Genomic DNA, 22,599 nt, shown 5'->3' with positions numbered 1-22,599 from the left:
GACTCTAGGGGAACTGATGCCCTTCTGGTCTCCACAGACACTGCACAAATGTCACCCAATACATATAATCAACCCAACCAGCACACATTAGTTATTATTATAATTAATAAAATGCTGGGCACAGTGGCACATGCCTTTAATTTCAGCACCGAGGAAACAGAGGCAGGTGGATCTCTATTAGTTCAAGGCCAGTCTGGTCCACATAGTGAGATCTAGACCATCAAGGTTAAAAGTGGGACCCTGTCTCAAAAAAAAACTAAATGAATAATAATATTAACAAAGTGGATAAGCAAAAAATAGGAGAAAGATCACCCTTATTTTCACAGCCTACAAATAACAGTTACTACTATTATTACTTAAGTGAATATCCTTCCAGACTTTTCCATCAAGGAACAAGCCTCCCCCCCCACAATAATCAGATCATACTTATCTAGAAACCTGTGCCTCTTACCATTTTCCAAACCACCTTTCCACACCTAGAACTTCCTTTTTTGTTTTTGGACACAGTTTCTTTGTGTAGCCCTGACTGTACTGAATGAAATTCACTCTGTAGACAGGCTGGTTTCAAACTCAGAGGTCTCCTGCCTCTGCCTCCCAAGTGCTGGGATTAAAGGCGTGCACCACCACTGCCTAGCCCAAAAACATTTTTTTGACTTTTACAGGTTCATCTTTTTATTGGACATGTTAACAAGAGGCTTAGAAAAAGACCAAAACCCATGTCATCATTAGACTCCTCAAGATTCTTCCTTCTTTGCTTCCACTTTCTTCTCCTCAGCTGGGGCAGCAGCGGTAGAGGGGGCAGGACCACCCGCTGGTGCAGCTCCAGCTGCTGGAGCAGGTCCACCAGCCCCTATGTTGCAGATGAGGCTCCCAATGTTGACATTGGCCAAGGCCTTTGCAAACAGGCCAGGCCAGAAAGGTTCAATATTGACACCGGCTGCTTTAATGAGGGCATTGATTTTATCCTCCGTGACCGTCACCTCGTCACCTCGTCGTCGTGAAGGATGAAGGTGGAGTAGATACAGGCGAGCTCAGAGACAGAGGCCATGTTGCTCCGAGGAAGCTAAGGCCGCATTGGGGTGAGGCCCTCATCCGGCAAACTATTTCTTCTTGAGACTGTATGGAAATGTAACCATAAGAAAACACTAGACCGAGCTTCCTTTTGCTGAATCTTTGCTTGAGTAAAAGGCTATTTGATAACACGCAGTACTCAAGGGACGATCAGATAGCCAGGTCATCAGTACTCCATGGCCTGGCTCCTGCCTTACTGAAGACATCAGAAAAGACACTATATAAAGTAAGACCGGCTGGCAAGATGGCACAAGTGCTAGCCGTGTAAGCCTGACAACCTGGGTCTGATCTTTGAAATCCACAGTGAAAGGAGAGAACCAATTCCCAAAGGTTGTCCTTTGACCTCCGGCCACATACATGCTGTGATATACATGCACCTGCCCTTGCACACACCACACACAAATACATACCTACAAGATACAGACAGATACAAACACAAAACACAGCACTTATACAAACATATACACAACACAGAGACACAACAGAGGAAGACAGTTAAGCCAAAACCTAGGATCTTAAAAAGACTGTCAGCTGAGAAGCAAACATTTTCCTTTTTTTTTTTTTTTTTTTTGTTTTTTTTTTGTTGTTTTTTTTCAAGACAGGATCTCTACCTCTCTATATAATCTCCAGCTGTCCTGGAACCTTTTATGTAGACCAGGATGGCCTGGAGTGAACAGACATCTGCCTGCTTCTGTTTCTCTAGTGCTGGGATTAAAGGTGTGCACCACTACACCCAGCTACATTTTTCACTTTTGTTTTTTTCAAGACAGTTTCTCTGTGTGCTACTACCACCACCAGGCTGCATTTTCCATTCTTAACTGGCAGATTTTCAGGGGATGAACAGAGAACCTTGTACGAGGCACCCAGTTACTAAAAGGAACTTGCAACCAACACAAAACAGATCCAGAACATAATTCACAGCTGTCACTTTCTCCTAAGTTTTTATTTATTTTACTTTTTTTAGGTAGGGTTTCTTTTGTAGCCTTGGTTGTCCTGGAACTCACTCTGTAGTCCAGGCTGGCCTCGAACTCACAGAGATCCATTTGCCTCTGCCTCCTGAGTGCTGGGATTACAGGTGTGTGCCGCCAACATCTGGCTTTAACATTCTTGACTTTAAAAATATTTTATTGTGGGTTTGTGTGTATGTGGTGTCTGTGTAGATGTGTGAGTATATATTTGCCCATGTCTACACATGTGAAGACCAGAAGTCAACATTAGGTGCTTTGTTTTATTAATTTGTATGTGTGTTTATATATGCCATGACACACACGGCTAAGTCAGAGAACAATTTCTGGGAATTGTTTTCTCTACCATGTGGATCCCAAAAGATGAAATCAGTTAAGGTCTTTATGAGGTGAAGCATCTCTCCAGCCCCTCATTTATTTATTTATTTGAGACAGGGTCTTGCTGAACCTAGAGTTCAACGACTGGACATAACTAGGTGGCCTGCAAGCTCCAAGGATCCTCCTGTCTCCACTTCCCCAGCACTGGGATTACAGATGCACATTACCACACCTGGCTTTTTGTTGTTGTTTCGTTTTGGTTTTTGTTTTTCTGAGAAGGGATTTCTCTGTATTGCTAGGGAGCTGTGTAGACCAGGCTAGCCTCTAACTTACAGAGACTCACCTGCCTCCTGACTGCTGGGAATAAAGGAGTATGCCACCACGGCCCAGCTTGGCCTTTTTCTTTTTAATCTCCTTAGTAAAATGAAATTATTTTATTAAAGTAATTAGTGTCACCTGCTCTTCTGCCTGGCATTTAAATATATATATCCTGAATATCTAGAGATGAAATGTCCAATTTTATGTTTTGACACTACTTCAGAAACACCAATCACAACGTTTAATTACATCTCCCCCTTCACCCCCAGAATTGAATACCCTGAGTTTGGAAACCACATTGCTCAACTGCAACAGCTCCCTAAAGTCCAAAACACATTTGCTGGCCCTGTTCTGAGAGCCCACATACATACCCTAAAATACTCTCAGAGCACCAAGTTGTGCCTCTCAGTTGCTGAACAATCACTTCAAACAAGAGCAACTCTCCTGGGAAAGATGCCATCACAGGCTCCTGGCTGCAGCTTTATCCACTGTGGGTACTTTCTAGATAGCTTGGTCCTCATACTTTCCTTGAAATCAACATGAACATTTTACTAAGTTGTGTTCTTAGAATCCTCTTGAAGTCAGACTGACAGGTCTCTATGGAGACTGAGGAGAAGTTTTAATTCCCTTAAAAAAAAAAAAAAAAAAAAAAAAAAAAAAAAAACTACCTAGCCATGGAGATGACTCAGTGGTTAAGAGCATTTGTTGCTCTAACAAAGAAATCTCTTTCATTCGGAGTGCCGAAGATGGAGGCTCACAATCATCTGTAAACCCAGCCCCAGGGGACCTGATGTCCTCTTATAGATTCCACTGGCACTTGCACCCACAAATGCACATACCCACATGCAACCACATACACATAAAAATAATAAAGTCTTACAAAAAAACCAAAAAACACAATCTACCGAAAAGACAATACCTACTGAAGCAAGAACTTGCTGGTGCTGAGAAAGACACTAATATATCATGATTAAATAAGTTTTTATTGTCACATTTAACTGCTTTGTCAGATATACACTGTATATTTCAGTATGGCATAAAAATAAGAATATTTTCCTGAATGTCAAAATCTGAACAGAGGAGATGGCGATGGCACTTTTAAAAACTGGAATTCATACCGTGCTGAAGCCGCTAGTAGGTAGCTGATAAAAGCTGGAACTCACTGCAGATAAAGTGACCCTCAATATTCAAATCAAACGGCAGTGGTGTAAGCCCAGCAAAACCGGGACTGTTACAATGCCAGACCCTGCCACAACCAAAGCAAGGCTGTTCAGCATCTCATTTCTAAGCCTGAATCTGCTGTCTGAGCCTGGGAACTGGAGCTCATAAGTAAACATCACTATAAAATAAATAAATCCTTTGGAACCAGATCTAAAACCTTTTAACGCTGTCTTCATCCTTACATGTGTTAAACAGTCCAAGGAAAGGCAGTTCAGTGACAAGCATCATGGGCTGAATGATCGCCATAAACGCTGATCTCACAACCAATATTCTAAATTGTTTTTTTAGTGGTTTCACACATTTTGGGTAAAACTAGAAAACAAGCAATAATTAAATAAAAACATAAGTGCATCCCAATGGTCTCCACACATTTGCAATTATCTCCCAAATGACAACTTTAAAAAAAAAAGGTGGGGTGGGAGGTAATGGTTATTCAGACCACTGAAGCAGATCTTATTCACCAAGATTCCTGAATATGTTCTTTAAAATATCTCTCCTCCACAAATCTAGCCCTGGATCTGCCAGGCCTAGATCTCTTACACATCTCTTACACAGGAACTCAGATAAATCCACTGTGTCTGGGATCTGTTCACCAGACTCAGGCCTAGATCTCACTCCTTTCAGTCATCCACTGCTGTGTTATCTTCCTCAAAGACTCCAGAACAGAGGCCAAGTTGCCGCCCTACACCAAAAGACAAGGGGCTGACTTCCTGACACTGATTGGGATGAGTATTCACTGGGGATTAGTATCTCTACATTTTTAAAAAGGCAACCATTTTAGGTGACAATACATATCAGGCTAGTAGAAAAACGTTGAAACAAAGCCCTCTCTCCCATCTTACAAAGTCATGCAGACAGGAGAAGGAATGTCTGACTTGTTCCAATTAGGCTTCTTGGAATTAGCAAAATTTCTTTTCTGGCAAAGATGAATTTGGCTCATCATAGAAAGTTCTTTGAAGGCTGCTGCTAAACTTATTTCCCTTTGAAAAAGCAAATTTCAAGGCATGATAGTGCAGAGGTAAGTTTCCAACTTATTGAGTATTTATAGACTAATTGTGCTTAGTCTCTGATCTCCAATTTATCTTAAAGAACATACTATACTGAGGAGTTTCACTCTGCCTAAATTTACTAGTACATCCATGAATCGCACCAGAATTAGGACAATTTGATTATCGTAATGATTCTGCTGTGAACCCATGCACTGCACCCAGAAGTGAGGACCAGCGGACAAGAGGATTCTGAGGGTTCTGTGCAGGGGGTACTCCACTTGGGAGCCACGGCATCTGAGAAAGCAGTTCTCCCCACAGATTAAGTCCTCAACAAACTCTCAATAAGCCATTAAGAAAAGCAATGCCAAGTGGAGAGAGTGTCATTTGTTTACTTAAATCTGGGAGGTCTGAGTGTTCCTGGGGTCCTCATCGGGATGTGTCACAGGCCGTGAATTCTTTGAATGTGAGTATTCGCTATGAGGGGACTCTGCAGGGTCAATCAAATTTTCATAATCACTGTCGTCTGACTCCTCCCCACTGTCTCCAGCTACTCTCTGGGAAGGAAGAAGATCTGCTCCACTTCCAGAGAACTTCAGTCCGGCACTGGTAGAAGCATAGTTGGAAGAGCCCACAGCCTGAGGCCGAGGCATGAAGACACTCCTTTCCATGCGAGAATGGCTCAGAGTACTTTCTTGATTGTTTGGGTGGAAATCAGAATATGGGGGAGGAGGATCAGAGGGCTGGGTGTCTGCTAGAGTACTTCTCCCTTCAGCTGCAAACCCAGAATAGGGCATCCGAGGGCTGAATGCCGGCTCCAGATTGTCAGATGGCATCTGTCTGCTTAACAGGGCCTGCTGCAATCCTGCATGGAAACAGGAAGAATATTTCAACAAATTCTCTATCTTCACAGCTTTTTACTTCCACTCATTAAATGGTCAGCCTGAATGTTTTGGAAATGATCAGCAAGGCTATAAAGTGACTGTTGCTAATATTTATAAATGATTTCTCTATAGACCTATTTATTTGCATATTAAGTACTAGGACAACCATGGTTATACAGCAAGATCCTGTCTCAAAAACCAAGAAAACAGTTGAAAATCCAGGCAATCTGACTAGAAGTGAAATCCCAAGATGTAAAACATAGGTTTGTCACTACAAATTACGTGCTATTCTGCCTACCTGTTGCCCACTGTGCTCAAAAATTTGAGACTACCAGCTGACACTAAAACCCACCCTCACCACCTTTATAAGTCACATGAACATGGAACATTCCTTAAACAGTTTCCTTTCAAATACCATCCTGCTTTTCTTTTAATGTGTATTTGTGTGGTGGTGTTGGTACTTGGTAGGGAAAAATCAGGAGAACCAGATATTTGAGGTTATCTTCAGCTACGGAGAAAGTTCAAGACCAGTGTGAGATATATGAGACCCCCTCCTCACAAGCATGGGGATTAAGGGAGGTTTGCGGAATGTTCTCATGTCATTGAATGGATAATTTGATAATTAAAGAATGAATAGTTTAGCCAGGTAGCAAGACCTGTAATTCTACCTACTTTGAGCTGAGCATGGTGACACATACCTTTAACCCCAGGAGAGGCAGGTGGATGAGAGTTTAAGGCTAGCCTGGTCTATAGACCAGAGTTCCAGGATAGTCAGGATTACATACAGAAACACTGTCTCTAAAAACTAGCAAAACCCCAAAACACACACACACAAAAAACTCTAGATACTCTGGAGACTGAGGCAGGAAGATCACAAGTTTGATGCCTGCCTCGACTATACAAGTTCACAGCCTATCTGGACAATTTAGAAATACTGTCTCAAAAATATAAAGTAGGGCCAGTGAGATGGTGCAATAGATTAAGGCCCTGATCTCCAAGCCTGACAACCTGAATTCAATCCCCGGGGCCCACGTACTGGAAGACGAGAACCAACTCTTACAACCTGACCTCCCACTGGCACTCCCAACAAACAAACAAATACAAAACCAAAAATAAACAGAAAGTCAAGCTGGGTATGGTAGCACATGACATTAATCCCAACACTCAACAGGTAGAGTCATGTGGAACTCATGGAAAAAAACAGTCCTCATCAGGCATGAAAGCACACACCTGTCTTGGGACACTTTGTGGGGCAGATCTCAAGGTAGAGGCCAGCCTGGTCTACATAGTGAGCTTCAAGCCTCCTATGGATGCATAGTGAGACAGTGTATAAAATAAAACCAATGTAAAAAGGGACTGGAGTGTAGCTCGGTGGCAAAGTACTGCCTAGCATGTGGGAAAACCTATGTTCAGTCCTCAGTATCCCACCCCAAGGAGCAAATCCACAGAAGCTTACTTCTTTCTTGTTCCTTTTCATTTTTCTTCTGAGTGATTTGTCTTCTTAATTTGTTCACTTCTGCCTGACAAGATTCAACAACTCGCTCACTCTTCTCTACATCTGCACACACTGCCTGGGGGCGGGGGGAGACACAAGAAGGTTAGCTTCAAATCAGGCACGAGGTAATCTATAAATTCAGCATTATTAAAACACCATGAAAGCCGGTTGGTGGTGGCATATGCCTTTAATCTCAGCACTGGGTCCAGTGCTGGACCCAGCCTGGACTACAGCGTTCCAAGACAGCCTCCAAAGCCTCAGAGAAACCCTGTCTTGAAAAAACAAAAACAAAAAACCCCAGGAAAAACTTATTAAAATCAGCCTTATTAAAATCCCAACAGTTAAGAGCACTGCTGCTACTTTTCCTGAAGACCCAGGTTCAAGTCCCAGAAGGCTCACAACACCTGTAACTTCACTCCCAAGGAATCCCTACCATCCTCTGCCCTCCAAGGTTACCAGGCCCTGAAGTCATCCAAATTAAACACAGATAGGTAAGGTAGAATGGAGTTGAGTGCCCACTCTTCTTTATGAGACAAGCTCTCCCTAGGTAGCTCAGGTGTCACTCTCTGCCTTTCCTTTGAGAAAGTGTCTAACATAGTGCTCCTGAGCTTTTCTGGCTAGACTGGAAGCTATTAAGCTAGTAATCCTGTCTCTGCCCACTCAGTGCTAGGGTTTTAGACTTGCACAGGACCGTATCCAGCTTATTACATAGACACTGGGATCTGAACTCTAGTCCTCATACTTAAAGAGCAGGTACTCTCTAACCACTGAACCACTTCTCCAGCTTGTTTATTTAAGGTTGTGTTCTAAAAAGTATATTAATCAACACAATGAGGAATCAGTTTTAATCATCTAAAAATATTATTATCATTGGAGTGCTAGAGAGATGGCTCAGTGGTTAAAAGCAGGACTGCTCTTGCAGAGGATTTGAGTTTGGTTCCTAGCATCTATAGTGACTCATAGCCTGCCTGTAACCTGAGCTCAATGGAATTCTCTGGCCTCTGTGGACACTTGCATTCACACGCACATATCCACACACACACACAAACATACTTAAAAAGTTAAAAAAATTAGTAAGTGAAGTGTGTGTGTGTGTGTGTGTGTGTGTGTGTGTGTGTGTGTGTACCATCACCACATGTTGTGGAGGTCAGAGGGAAACTTTATGGAATCAGTTCTCTTTGTCCACCTCCAAGAGTGTTCCAGGGATCAAACTTACGTCACCAGATTTATATGATTTCTTTGTTGTTGTATTCGGCCTGGAGTTCACTGAGTAGGCTATACTAGTTGGTCAAGTAGCCCCAGGAAGTCTCCTGTCTCTCTGATGCTGGTGTATGTCACCACACCCAGTGTCTTTAAGATTTATTATTTTTATTTATGTGTATATATGTGCTTGTGTGGGTGCCCTGTAAATCAGAAGAAGGTGTTGGATCTCCTGGAGCTGGAGTTAAGGGCAGTTGTGAGCCACCAGAAAAGATGCTGAGAATTAAACACTGGTCCCCTGCAAGAGCACCAAGTGCTCTGAAATGCTGACCCATCTCTCTAGCCCATGCTCAGGTTTTTTTATGCAGGTTTTGTGGTCAACTCAGGTCTTCACAGTTGTACAGCAAGCACTTTACTGACTGAGCCATCTCTCGAACCCTGATGGACTGTTATTCATCACTAAATTGCTTTCTTAATTTTAATCATTTTAAGGTAATTGTGCAATTCAGCCTAGAAGTCTTTTAAAAGGCTAAGATGGGAAAAATAGAATTTCTTCCCTTGCTTAATCAATTTTATTGGATCAAAAAGAGAATTTTTGGTATCAGTCTAGCTTATAAAGGAAGGAAGAATAAAAGATAAGCCTGGAATGAGATGTTCTCAACATTAATTTCTAACCAACAATTAAAAACAGGATAAGATGGACTAGAGAGATGGCTAGGAGGTTAAGAGCACAGGCTCTTCTTCCAAAGAACTGGAGTTTGATTCCCAGCATCCACATGGTGGCTCACTACCCTCGATTACTCAGGTTCCAGGGGATCTGATGCCCTTTTCTGGCCTTGATGGGCACTGCACACATATAGCACACATCTATATACACAGGCAAAACATTCATACACACAGGCAAATATCCATATGCATAAAAAAATTAAAAAATAAGACAGATTTATTAAACTGAAATAATTATGATAAAGAAATCTGGAAAAGAAAGTAAGTTTCAGAGTTGAGGTTTGAATGTCTGTAATTGAGCTACCAATATCCACTGACAGTTGACCTATAATCGGGAAGGTAATATGTGATACCATTTAGAAGTCGTTTGGTTAGTGTTAATGGTCTGAAAGGCCATGGTCATGATTTTGGAACAAGGCTTTTTTTCACTGCACATTCCTCCCATAGCAGAAATACCAGAAACTTCCAGGACACCAGTCTGGCACCAGTGAGCATGAACGGTGTTCCCTCCACTCCAAGTACATATAGTGAACACAGGCCTGAAAACTGCTCTGTCTCTTAGCAACACTTTCCCCCATTTTAGATGCTGCTTCCCCTCCTCCCTCTATTCCAACTTTGCCACTTCTCTCCTGGCTCTCAAATGTAATTGCAGTGGGAATCACCATCAGCATGTAGCTGGCAGTTGGAGGTGGTGGCATAAATATTTGTTGCATGAATAACTGGGAAGAAACAGATTCCACTGCAATCCTCCCACTCCTCAGTGGCGACTAGATGGAAGCAGAGCTAGACCAGGGTGTAGGCTTTTGACATGATCTCCCGTAAGAATATAACTGTCAGAGGCAACTCCTCTTTAGATTCCATTTTGAAGATGCACTTCCCATAAAAAGCACAACTGCAAAGGGGTCATAAGTGTCTAAGAAGCAGCATTAATAAATTACTTCAGTGCCTCTACCTCAGCATATGAGGCAGGATTCGTAGACTGACATCAGACATTATCTTAGCAAAATCCATTCTGACTTTTTAAAAAGTTTTATGTGCACATTTGTTTATCTATGTGAGAGTACTGGATCTACTCCAGTTACCAGCTGCCTTATGGGTGTTGGGAATAGAACCTGGGTCCTCTGGAAGAGCAGTCAGTGCTTTTAACCACTTAGCCATTTCTCCAGACACCCATTATGACTTTTGAGCCACAGCTATTCACTTGTCAGTTAAAAGATATATATTTAAGAACAAAAAGTAGGATTTGAGCAGTATAAAAAAAAAGATGGAAATACCAGTTACCTGTACTTTCTCCTGAAGTGCATTATAAACCTGATAAATTGCCCTGATGTCCTTCATGACTCCATCCTTGTCAAAAAAGTCAGTACTAGAGGACAGAAAAAAGATGTCAGAGATATTAAAATCACCATGAACACGAGAGGCATTTTTGTTATCAGTTCTATCTCACAGTATTAATTACATGCTGTGACTCAAAGGTGACAACATCTAACAATAATATGGTAACATGGTAATCCTACTAGAGTTACAGAAGAGAAAAAACACATCACCAATTAAAAAAGAACATTTTCCAGTAACTATGTTTACCACTCTTTTTTTATTATTTTTATTTTTAGATAGAGTCTTTCTACATAGCCCTGGCTGGTCTGAAACTTGCTGTCGAGTTCTGATTGTCTTGGAACTAAAAAAAAAAAAATCCACCCACCTCTGCCTCCTAAGTATTGGTATTAAAGGTGTGTGCAACTAACCACATCTGGCTGTTTTTCTTTTTAAAACCCGAGAAAAGCAGCTGGAGAGATGACAGCTTAGAGGTTACAAGCATTCGCTACTCTTGCAGATGACCTGGGCTCAGTTCGCAGTACATACACCACAAACCAGAGCACCCATAACTCCAGTTCCAGAGGACCCAATGCTCTCTTCTGATCTCCTCAGGCACTGCACACACAGTGTACATATAGGCATCCAGGAAACATTCACGTGCATAAATTTTTAAAAAAATCTTTAAAAAAATAAAAAAATATCTGAGAGAAAATACAGTAAAATCAAATTATCTTCTCAATAAGAATTTTTAAAAAACTTTCAGGAATTCTTTATTTTGTGTGTGTGAAGGTGTACATTCATGTTTGTTTATGTGTGTGTAAAAGTGCACTCCAATGTGCATGTTTCTGTTGGGACCAGAGGTCCTCCTACTTCTCTCCACCTTACTGTTTGAGACCGAGTTTCTCACAGAAGTTGGGATTTGCCATTTTGGATGTTTTGCTGACTGAACAGCAAGTCCCAAGCACCTGCCTATTTCTGTGCTCCTAGTGCTGTAGTCATAAATGTGCTCTGCCCAGCTTAGCTTTCTATTTTTAATTAATTGTCTTATGTATAGGAATGTTTTATTTGCACAAATGTCTGTGAGCCATATGTATGCCTGGTATCTGCAAGATCCCAAAGTGGGCACTGGATCCCGTAGGACTGGAGTAACAATGGTTGTGAGCCATTATGTGGGTGCTGGGAATAGAACCCAGGTTTTCTAAAAGAACAACCATTGCTCCTAATTGCTGAGTCATCTCTTTTCCAGCCTCCTACCCAGCAGTTTTATATGAAAATACAAATTCAGGTCTCATTCTTGCACAGTAAATATTTAGTCCACTATCTCTCCAGCCTCAGTTGTTTAGATATATTTTTATATTTTTGAAACAGGGTCTTACTATGCAGCCTAGATTATCCTAGAACGGAACAGAAATCCACTGCTTCTGCTTCCTGGGTACTGGGATTATAATTATGTGCTACCATTTGCTACAGAGCAGGCTTGTTGTGTTGTGGGTTGTTTTTTTTTTTTTTTTGAGGAAGGGTCTTACTCTGTAAGCTGGCCTTGAACTTATGACCATTTCCTGCTTCAGCCTCTCAAGTGCTGGGAGTGCAGGTGTGAGCCACCATACTCAGCTTCAGCGATCACTTCTTCTGGTTTGTTTTTTTTTTTTTTTTTTCAAGACAGGTTTGTTTGTTTTTTGTTTTTATATACAGCCCTGGCTGTCCTGGAACTCACTCTGTAGACCAGGCTGGCCTCAAACTCACGGAGATCCACCTGTCTCTGCCTCATAAATGCCAGGATTAAAGGTGTGTGCCACCACTCAGCTATAGGGATCATTTCAATAGTTTATTAAGAACAAATTCTGATATATGTGGTAATAGTGGTGGTGGTCTAGAGAATTGTCTGTTTTCTTTAATTTCAGCTAAAATAAACTTGATTTTACATTTCTCCTTACACTTTAAAAAATATAAAATACTGTTGGCAAAAGAACTCATTTTACCTTTCAACTTACCCATGCTCTTTAATAACTTTGGCATAACTTTGAGACGTGTTTGGCACTGAAGACACTTTGTACTCTTGTTGGCTAGTATTGCCTAGATTGGGGATAGCAAGTGATATCCTTTGATTATACCTGTGGGGAGAATTGAGAAAAACAGCACATAGTAAGTACATTTCTTTGTTTGCTTGAGGCAGGGTCTCACTATGTAGCCTAAGCTAGCTTCAATCACACATTCTGCCTACTTCAGCCTCCCACGTGACAGGATTACAGACATATGCCACCATACTTGGCCCCACTGCTATGTTGCCTAGCTAAGTGGTGAACAAACACTCTGCTCACCTCAGTACCTCATTTACAGTATGTGTCACCATTCCCAGTTTTAAAAGTATTCAGGTCCTCACGCTTGCTTTAGCCACTGAGCCTTCCCCTGAGGCCCAGCAGCTTTCTTTTTATGTACAGCTGGTAGGAAACTTTCTTTACCTTCGATTTGGTCTAAAAAGAACATATTCTAAAGCATGAGTAGAATTGTTGGCGGTAGAGATGAAGCTGAAGAGGAGGAAGACAAGGTCTGGCACACCAAGGATGCGGGTGAGCTGCTTGTGGATAACCTGCTCTCTGTAGGACATCTGTTGCTGGGTGTTTCGACGGAATCTGTACCACCCGATAACTTTCTGCAATAAGAACAGAAGAAAGTATTAAGAGTTTATTTAATTCAGAATGCATTCAAATGAACACCTGTAAACAAATGTTATGACCACTTTATTATGTTGGTTAGCCCAGAACTAAAAACAACCATCTGTGAACAAGTGAATAGATAAACTGGGAAAACTATAGTACAATGGGATCCTATGCCATAATAAAAAGGAACAAATTATCATGGAGGCATCTCAAAATAACTACATTCAATGAAAAAGCCAGATGCAAGGGTGTGGAGAAGATATGCTAAAGGATTTTTATTAGTATAAAAGTCTAGAAAGTGAATCTGTAGTGACACATAGCATAGCTTCTAACATACACTATGTCATGACCCCATAAGGGCCACATAACTGAATGTGAAGTTTCTGAATATGAAATGACCAAAAATTAATTCAAAATCAAGTATGTAGGGCTGGAAAGATGGCTCAAACAGGTAAAGGTGCTTGCCTCCTAGGCTGCTAACCTGAGTTTGATACCCAGAACCTACATGGTGGAAGGAAAAAAAAGAGACTCACGTGGGTTACCCTCTGACCTCTATTTCTGCAATATGGCACAAAATGACTGCACAGTGAGTGTGTACACTCAGGGACACAAACACTCACACACATAATAGGGCTGAGATGTCTGTGGCAGCACTCTGCAATGCTGCACTGCAAGGCCTCACCTCAGCCTGGCTTCTGAACACAGCACAGGCGCTGCACACGCAGCATGCCATACCAGTAGATGCTGCCAGAAGCACCTCAGCTCTGATTCCAGAGTGCTGTTTCTCATGAACTGCATAGACAAAGCTTGTAGCTCTGGTAGAAACGGAATGGTTTAATTATGGAAAACAAAATAACATTTTCTATTATCATCCCCCAGTGCATAAATATCAAATTGTGTATCTTTGAATTGAACTGTGTTAGAATGTTGTTTTTTAATTGCTGACTTGGTCTTTAAAAAAAAAAAAAAAAAAAATCAGTGAATGAATTTGGCTTGGATTGAGACAAAATTTTCAACAATATTGTAACATTATGCAATGCTATTTTGCACAGTCATGTAAAGCTGCTTTTCCAGCCTTGAGGATTATAAAACCTAAGTATTGATCAATTTGAAATATACTGAAGATTCCTATGCTCCATAGTATCAAATGTCTAGCAAAGATTTAATTCTTTATGTAAAAATAAATGAGGACATTATCTCAGTAGGAAACATTGTCAATAAATAATAAAATTATATGAACACCAATTAATTGTCTTTTTTTTTCTTTTTTCTTTTGGTTTTTCAAGACTTCAAGACAGGGTTTCTCTGTAGTTTTGGAGGCTGTCCTGGACCTAGCTCTTGTAGACCAGGCTGGTCTCGAACTCACAGAGATCCTCCTGCCTCTGCCTCCTGAGAGCTGGGATTACAGGTGTATGCCACCACCTCCTGGCTTCAATAAATTGTCTTACAATCAATTTCTTTGTGAGCTATTATCAGTAAATATCTGATCTGTACATCCAGGGTCATGCAAAAAATTTTAACAAGAAGGGTTTGTAAGTGGGAAATTAAGAGTCCTAACAAAAGCAGTTCAGAGACTGACATAGATGGGGAAGGAGGTGTGAGGAGGAAATGACAGAAGAGGGATCAAGAGTTAATGTGATGGTGTCAAGTATGTGCACAAGGATTAAACCGATAAAGGCACTTTGTCATGTGCCCACGATACAGCCTGGGTTTAAAGGTTAGCATTCTACCTCTGCCTACAGCACAGCCACCCCAGCTGGTGAACTAGACTTTCAGAATATGCCTCATAATGTGGCCTGCTGAACATACAAGAACATCTTTAAATAAGAATCTCAGCTATTCAAATTATTGAGTGTAAAAAGTGCTAGAAGTATGTTAAAATATCGTAATTTCAAGACTTGGTGTTAGTACTCAGGCATCTGTACCGGGCTGTCCTTGGGTTCTGACAGGATACCCTCTCAGCTGCAGCCACTAAGAGCATGACCGCCTGTGCACATTCGCTACAGTCCCTCTCAAAAGGGCCCTGCCCACCTCCCATCTATCTCTCTCCTCTCTCTCTCTTTGCCTTCTTCTCTCCTGCTACTTCTGTTCTAGAGGCCTGTCTCCCTTCTCTCCACCCAAGCTCTGTCACATGACATTTTTCTCTCTCGAACCACTTTTTAAAAATTACAACATCTGGGAATACTGATTTATTGTTCCTGAATCTCAATAGTAACATGCCAGGAATTTGAAAATATCTAGAAATTTGTTTGTTTTTCATTTTATGTTGTAATGCTAAATTATACCATTGATGAATAAACATTATTTAGTAAAAAAAATAAAAGCATGTGAGGCTGGGCAGCAGACCCCTTTAATTGAAAGGACCCTTGAGTTAAGGTCAGCCCAGAACCTACATGATCAAAAGAACTGCTCTTACAAGTGCTCTGACCACACATGTGCTGTGTATATGCATATGTATGTATATCATGTATACGAATGTACTCATGCAAAAATTAATGTAATAAAACACACACACACAAAAACAAACCTCTTACTCTTCTTAATGTAAATCAGAGATCTGTTATTGTATGAAGACCTCCCATTTTCTTTTTTCCTTAAGATATTATATTTTTTTTTGTATGGTTGTTTTGCCTGCATGTATGTTTGTGCATCATGTGTGTGTCTGGTGCCCTCAGAGGCCAATGGCTTCCCTGGAACTGAAGTTATAAGTGGGTGTGAACCATTATATGTATGCTAGGAATAGAATCCAGGTCTTCTCCAGCAGTAGCCAGTGCTCTTGATTGCTGAGTCATCTCTCCAGTTCCTCCCCCATCTTTTAATGGCTGCTTCAAGTTCCATAGTATGATATATGAATGTAATCAACTTGATCTAATCATTCCCTGCCAGTGAATATATAGATATCTTTTAAAAGAGTGAAACAACAAATTTCCTTGATCACAACAGTAGACTTTGGTATAAGCCTTTGTTCAACCATTAATCACCAGAGTCTTAAGCAAATTACTTGAGTAGCTTAAAGTGTCAAATGAGTGATTTGTCTCTCAGGTTATAGCAGGAGTGTGTCAATGCATGGCAAGGCCTTAGAACATAGAACACGGCCTGGCAGGTTAAATGCTCAGTAATTCCAGCTGTTAGTATAACTCTTTTCTCCAGTTACATTTCTAAAGCCAGGGCTATATACTTAAAACTCACTATAAACACTCTTCTTGGGGGTAGGGAAGTAGCTTGGTTAAAAAAAAAAACAAAACAAAAAACAAAAAAAAAAAAAAAACCAAACAAACAAACAAAAAAAAGCAGCTTGTCTAGCATGTACCAAACGCTGGGTTAGAGCCTCAGAATGACATAAGTGAGGTGTTGCGGCTCATGCCTGTAATCCCAGCACTAGAATGGTACAGGAGGATTGGAAGTTTAGCATTAGCTTCACACCAAATTCAAACCCAGCTTGGACTAATGCAGGCCCTGTCTCAAAATACAAACAAAATCTGCCTGCCAAATGCTTATATTAATCTCCATTCACCAGCCACTCCCTCCTCATTCCCACCATGTTGTCAGTGCTGAGTCTTCTAATCTTGTGCCAATGTGATGGGCCAAAAACAGTACATCTTTATTTAAATTTGTGGTTTTAGTTGAGGCAGAATTCCTTTCATGTGTCTTGGCTATTATAGACTTTTTACATCTAATAACTTGCCTATTATTTTCTGCTTTTCTCTCTTCCGTCCTTTAAATTTTTTTGTGTGTGGAGGACTGGTCATATGGCACATAGGTAAGGTGCTTGCTTTGCAAGCCTTGACTCCCAAACCCTGGAACCCATGTGTGGTGGTTTGAATGACATGTCTGCCATAGGTCTACTACATGTGAATACTTAGTCCCTAGTTGTTGCTGTTTGGGGAGGCTTAGTGGGTATATGGCCTTACTGAAGTTAGTGTGTCACCTAGTGCTTTGAAGTTTCAAAAGCCACATGACACTCCCATTCTATCTGTTTGCTGTTTGAGTCTGAGATGTGAGTTCTCAGCTCTTTCAGCTTCCATGTCTGCCTGCTGCATGCTGTCCAGCCCTCACAGACTCTGACCCTCTGAGGAACCATAAGCCAAAAGAAGCCCTTCTATAAGTTGGCTTGGTCATGGTGTTTTGTCACAGACATACAAAAGTAACTAACATACCACATAAAAGTGGAACGTGAAAACCGACTCCAAAAAGTTGTCTTCTGACCTCCACATTATAAAGTTTTAAAACATGTTGTATGTGTCCTTATGTGTGGCAGGCACGTTCACTGATGCATGAACATGGGGGGGCATCCCTGTGTCTGGCTTTTCTGTGGGCACAGGGATCTAAACTCAGGCTCTCATGCTTGTATACCAATCATATTACCCTGAGCCACCAAACCAGCCTCTCACTAACTACTTTTTTTTAAGACTTGAAACAATTTTGTTTAAAGATTTAATTTTTATTTATGTAAATGTGTTTATGTAAATGTAGGTGCTCACAGAGGCCAGAAGACATCAGATGCCTGGAGCTGGAGTTCCAGATGGTTGTGAACTGCCTGGCATGGGTAAGGGAACTAAACTCAGGTCCTTTAGAAGAATAGCAAGTGCTCCTAAATGCTAAATTATCTCTCCAGCCCCTATTTTATTTCATGTTTAATTATGTGTACATGTGTATCACTGCATGTAGGTATGTACTCATGAAGACATCTGACCTTAAAGGCCAGAAGATGGCACTATATCCCCTGAAACTAAATTGGCTGTGGAAGTCAGTTTTTATTTATTTATTTATTTTTGTTTTTGTTTTTTGAGACAGAATTTCTCTGTGTAGCTTTGGAGTCTGTCATGGCACTTGTTCTGTAGACCAGGCTGGCCTAGAACTCAGAGATTCACTAGCCTCTGCCTCAGAGTGCCAGGATTAAAGGCGTGTGTTACCACGGCCCAGCATTGGTCAGTTTTATGTCAGTTTGAAACAAGGTGAGTCATTTTAGAAGAGGGAACCTCAATTGAGGAAATGCCCCCATCAATTAGCCTGTGGTATATTTTCTTGATTGATGTGAAAGGACCCAGCTCAGTGTCAAACCTGGGATAATGGTCTTGGGTGCTATATATAAAAAAAAAAAGCAGGTTGAATAAGCTGATGGGGGATGCCCTTCTGTATATATGTTTCTCTTATTGGTTGATGAATAAAACACTGTTTAACAATAGCCAGGTAGGAAGGATAGGCAGGGCTACAAGAGCAAAGAGTGAGGAGAGAGAGAGGCAACAGAGAGATGCCATGCTGCCCAAGGAGTAACATGTCAGAGTATGGGTAAACCACAGTTTCATGGCAATACTAGATTAATAGAAATAGGTTAATAATTAATACAGAGCCAGCCAATAAGCATCCCTAGCCATCGGCCAGTAGTTTAATAATTTGGGGCAAAGCAGCTGTGGGACCAGGCAGGACAGAAACCTCCATCTTCAGTAAACCATGAAGCAGCAGTCTTCCATGACCTCTGCATCCGTTTCTGCTTCTAGGTTCCTGATTTCTCCAGATAATGGACTACAAGCTATAAGATGAAATATACCCTTATTTTGGTCCTGGTGTTTTATCATGGCAATAGAAACCCTAACTAAGCAGTTGGCATGTGGGTATTGGGGATGGAACTCAGGTCCTCTGAAAGAGTAAATGTGCTCTTAATCACTAAGCCATATCTTCACCCCTGTTATTTGTTTTTTTTTTTTTTTTTTTTTAAATTGATGTATATATCTGTGTGTTCCTTGCATGTGCACATGCCACTGGAGGCCAGAAAAGAACATCAGATACCCTGGGGTGGAACTTACAGGCAGGTATGAGTTGCCCAACATAGGTGCCAGGCACCAACTGTGGGACCTAACGAAGAGCAGCAAGCACTCTTGGCCACTGAGCCATCTCTCCAGTCCCTATACTTTTGGGGTGGCAGATGTTGCCATTTCAGACAGGGTGTCAAGTAGCCCAGGCTGGCCTTCAATTCACAATGAAGCCAATGATGACCTTCAACTCTTGATTCTGCAATCTTTCCGGTCCTGGGATTATAGGCATAGGCTACCATGCCCAGCATAATTTACATTTTTCAGGATTATTGTCATGACTATAATATTAGTGTGTCTTTATGAGGTGTCACAGAAGCTGAGGAGCTATAGCAACTAAAGGCTGCTGAAGAAGTGGAAGCCATTTTTCTTTGAGTGAGGGGACACTGGTAGATTACTCATGTACATCTAGGCAGAATGAACTGGACTCAGTGAATTAAAAAAAAAAAACAAAAAGGAATCCTAGCACTAAGGAGGTAGAGGCAGGTGGACCTCTGAGTTCTAGGCCAGCCTGTGATGGGGGATGTCTTTCTGAATACTGTGAATATATGTTTTTCTTATTGGTTGATGAATAAAGCTGTTTCAGCCAATGGACAGGCAGGATGTAGCCAGGTAGGAAGTACAGGAGGGGCTACCAGACTAGGAGGGTGTTGGGAAGAGGCACGCAAGCAAGGAGTAAGTCATGAGAGAGAGACCCTATAGCTAGAGAGGGAGCGAGAGGTCTAGGCATCACTGGTAAGCCAAGACTATGTGGAAATACACAGACTGATAGAAATGGGTTAATAATTAAGAGTTAGCCAATAAGAAGCCTAAGCCATCAGCCAAACAATTTATAATTAATATAAGCCTCTGTGTATTAATTTGGGTCTAAATGGCAGCGAGACTGGGCAGGACAAAAACTTCTGTATAAAAGCTTGGTCTGTAGAGCAAGTTCCAGGACAGCCAGAGCTACACAGAGAAAACCTGTCTAAAAAAACCAAAGCCAAAACAAAACAAGAAACAAAAATAGGACATGAAGATGACATGGGCAAATATTAGGGAGAGGACTAAGAGGAATAGGAGAGGTTGGAGGTAGATATGATCAAGACATATACTATACATGTATACAATTGCTGAGTAAGCTTAAAATATTTTTAAAACTAAAAAAAAAAATCTACAAAATTACATTTCAAATTATAAACTAAAAAGAATGAACCATCCAGTCATTTGGACTACTGTTAATTTTCTGTATTAAAGGTTTTTTGTTTGTTTGTTTGTTTGCTTTTGAGACAGGGTTCTCTGTGTCCTGGCTGTCTTGGAACTCAAGCCGGTAGACTAGGCTAGCTTGGAGCTCACAGAGATCTGCCTGCCTCTGCCTTCGAGAGCTGGGATCACCACCTGGCTTAAAGCTAATTTTTTTCTTCCAAATTTTATATAAATGAGATCATATTATACTCACCCCCCCCCACCCCACTAACATTTCAAATCTGTAATTTACCTTTACAATCTACTTACTGGGTCAGAGATGTAGCTCAGTGGCAGAGCACTTGCCCTGAGTTTGATTTCCAGCACCACAATAAAATCTTTAATACACACTGGTTATCATGGGTCCTAGCTGCTCTTCCTTCTGTGTGCTAGTGTGTGACTACCAAATCAAATCAGGCAATACATGAAACATACCTTCCTCCGATCTTTAAGGATTCTGTCCAAACTTTCTTCATTCACTTTGCTTGCATAGTCATAAAAACTGTTTTTTTTAAAAGAAAAAAAAATTAATGAAAATGCTATAGTACAGTGACATAGACATAACCACAGGCGCCTACAGAACTTGAAATTGCTTCTTCTCAAAGGTTGGTAAACAAAAAATCAGCTTAAGTGCTTTCTTGATAGGAAGCTACATTTTGTATCAAATACTACTCAAGAGATTGCTACATTCAAAAGGCATTCCTTTCATGTGTGGGAAGTAATCAAGTAATTACAAAATGTGTGGTTTCAAATGGCTCCACTACTTTGTTTCTAAGTATCAATTACTTAAGAAAAAAAGATAACAGCAACTCATTTTCAGAGACATGAAGGGAAATGAACGTTTGTGGATGTTTAACAGACCACCACCCATACACACACACACACACACACACACACACACACACACACACACACACACAGTATGCTTTGTCATTACATATTCTAGTCACTGTTCTGAGGTATGAGTTCACCCCAATTCAACAAGGTTTTCTGCTGTTTTTGTAGAAAGAGACAGCAAAGCTAACCAACCGGTCCAAACTGCAGAGCTGGTGGGACAGACTGAATGGACTGGAAACTAAGACTGGCTAGCTTCAAACAATATGTTCACCTCCAAAACAAACAACGAGACCAGTCAGATGTACTGACACGAGGGCCCTGATCCCTGGTTATGGTCTTAGAAAGGCTATCCTCCTCCACCATGCACCCAGGTTCTAAAGTCAGGAAGGCTTTCAGGAAACAGAGAAAAAACTGTCTCGGAGATCAGGAGATCTGTACTTCTCACTTCAAGATCTGAGACAGACTACTTACCCTACCTGCTACTCTTTCCTCCTGTTTTGCAAAGAAGCTTGATTACTAAGTAAGTGATGATTTCTAAGATTTCCTTCAGCTCTAAGCAGGAGTCAAATCCCTGAAAGTTCTGAAAGTTCTGTTCCAGCAATGTTTTGTGGAATTACTCAGGAGGGAGAGACAGAGCATGTCCAGTGAAGTTCTGACAGTCAGGCCAGAACACATTCACAGCTAGGCAGAGGTAATGTGTGGACCAAAACCTAATCATCTTTCTAGATGAACCCATGGCTGCTCACCCGGTGTCCGTGCTCCTCTTTCAGTTAAATAAAAATGGAAAGAGTTGAGGTTCTTGGCTACTTCATGGCTTCATGTAAATATAGTCAATGATAATCTCTGAAATAACTAAGGAATAAGAGTATATGTGTAAGGTGAAGGACGATAGAAGTCCCCAGGCATGGGTGCTTGTAGAGGGGTCAGCGTGAAGAAAGAAGGGGATGAACAATAGGAAGAATCAGCAGGGATGAAGGAAGGACATGAACATTAAGAACACCAAAGAAAAGATGGCCATGGTTGACACAAATCTTTAATCCCAGAACTTGGGAGGCAGAGGCAGGGGGATCTCTGTGATTTGAAACCAACTTGGTCTACAGCTGATTGTAAGTCAGGTAGGGCTACATAATAAGATCCTGTGTCAAACAACAATGAGTAATGTTTATGTAGGCACATTGGAAGAAAAGCTTTAGCCTGCCTTTAGGGAGAGAAGGGGGAAGATGCAGAGCTTGGGGAGTTTTCTGAAAGACACATACCAGTCCTCAGATGGAAGGGTATGGGTTAAAAAAGAAGACTGACAACTGGGGATGTAGTTCCATGTAGAGGGCTTGCTCAGCATGTGCAAGACCTCCATTCATCCAGCCACACTAACACAGAGGCCAGGTGCTGGTTTGGGAGTATCTATTTTCCCTGCATTTGTCACTCTCCTGTTGCTTTTTTCCTTCAGAATGACTCTCTTCCATTAAGTCTTGTCCTTCAGTGGCCTATTACATAAATGGTATATAGTAACTTAAATACAAAATAGAATGTTTATGTCCCCTCCCTTTTTTTTTATGAGAAGTACTCACTG

General features: G+C 41.2%; 2 protein-coding genes across 2 annotated transcripts in view; both read right to left on the bottom strand.

Annotated features, from left to right (window-relative positions):
• Positions 1–734: 734 nt before the first annotated feature.
• On the bottom strand, positions 735–1,048 carry LOC127227710 (60S acidic ribosomal protein P1-like). Its single transcript, XM_051192060.1, has 2 exons — positions 984–1,048; positions 735–900 (listed from the first exon to the last, which is right to left on the bottom strand). Exons 1-2 carry the CDS (start codon positions 1,046–1,048, stop codon positions 735–737), a joined length of 231 nt encoding a protein of 76 aa, XP_051048017.1.
• Positions 1,049–3,636: 2,588 nt separating this feature from the next.
• Positions 3,637–22,599, bottom strand: part of Abraxas2 (abraxas 2, BRISC complex subunit) — a 31,606-nt gene continuing 12,643 nt past the window's right edge. The window contains exons 4-9 of the mRNA XM_051193196.1: positions 20,628–20,694; positions 12,961–13,151; positions 12,493–12,612; positions 10,466–10,550; positions 7,220–7,334; positions 3,637–5,744 (exon numbers count right to left, since the gene is read on the bottom strand). Of these exons, the coding sequence (XP_051049153.1) occupies positions 5,275–5,744; positions 7,220–7,334; positions 10,466–10,550; positions 12,493–12,612; positions 12,961–13,151; positions 20,628–20,694 (1,048 nt within the window). The 3' untranslated portion in view covers positions 3,637–5,274. The remainder of the gene's footprint in view (positions 5,745–7,219; positions 7,335–10,465; positions 10,551–12,492; positions 12,613–12,960; positions 13,152–20,627; positions 20,695–22,599) is intronic.

The sequence above is a fragment of the Phodopus roborovskii genome, unplaced genomic scaffold, assembly GCF_943737965.1.
Source record: "Phodopus roborovskii unplaced genomic scaffold, PHOROB, whole genome shotgun sequence".
NCBI classification, from domain to species: Eukaryota; Metazoa; Chordata; class Mammalia; order Rodentia; family Cricetidae; genus Phodopus; species Phodopus roborovskii.
This window is presented reverse-complemented; position numbering and strand designations above follow the sequence as displayed.

What these genes read in the sequence shown, in the direction of transcription:
- LOC127227710 (XM_051192060.1), bottom strand. Translation starts at nt 1,048, where the DNA reads ATGGCCTCTGTCTCTGAGCTCGCCTGTATCTACTCCACCTTCATCCTT. An exon ending in CTTCACGACGACGAGGTGAC is followed by an intron (nt 901 to 983) that starts GAGGTGACGGTC and finishes GCCTGGCCTGTT; the next exon opens with TGCAAAGGCCTTGGCCAATG.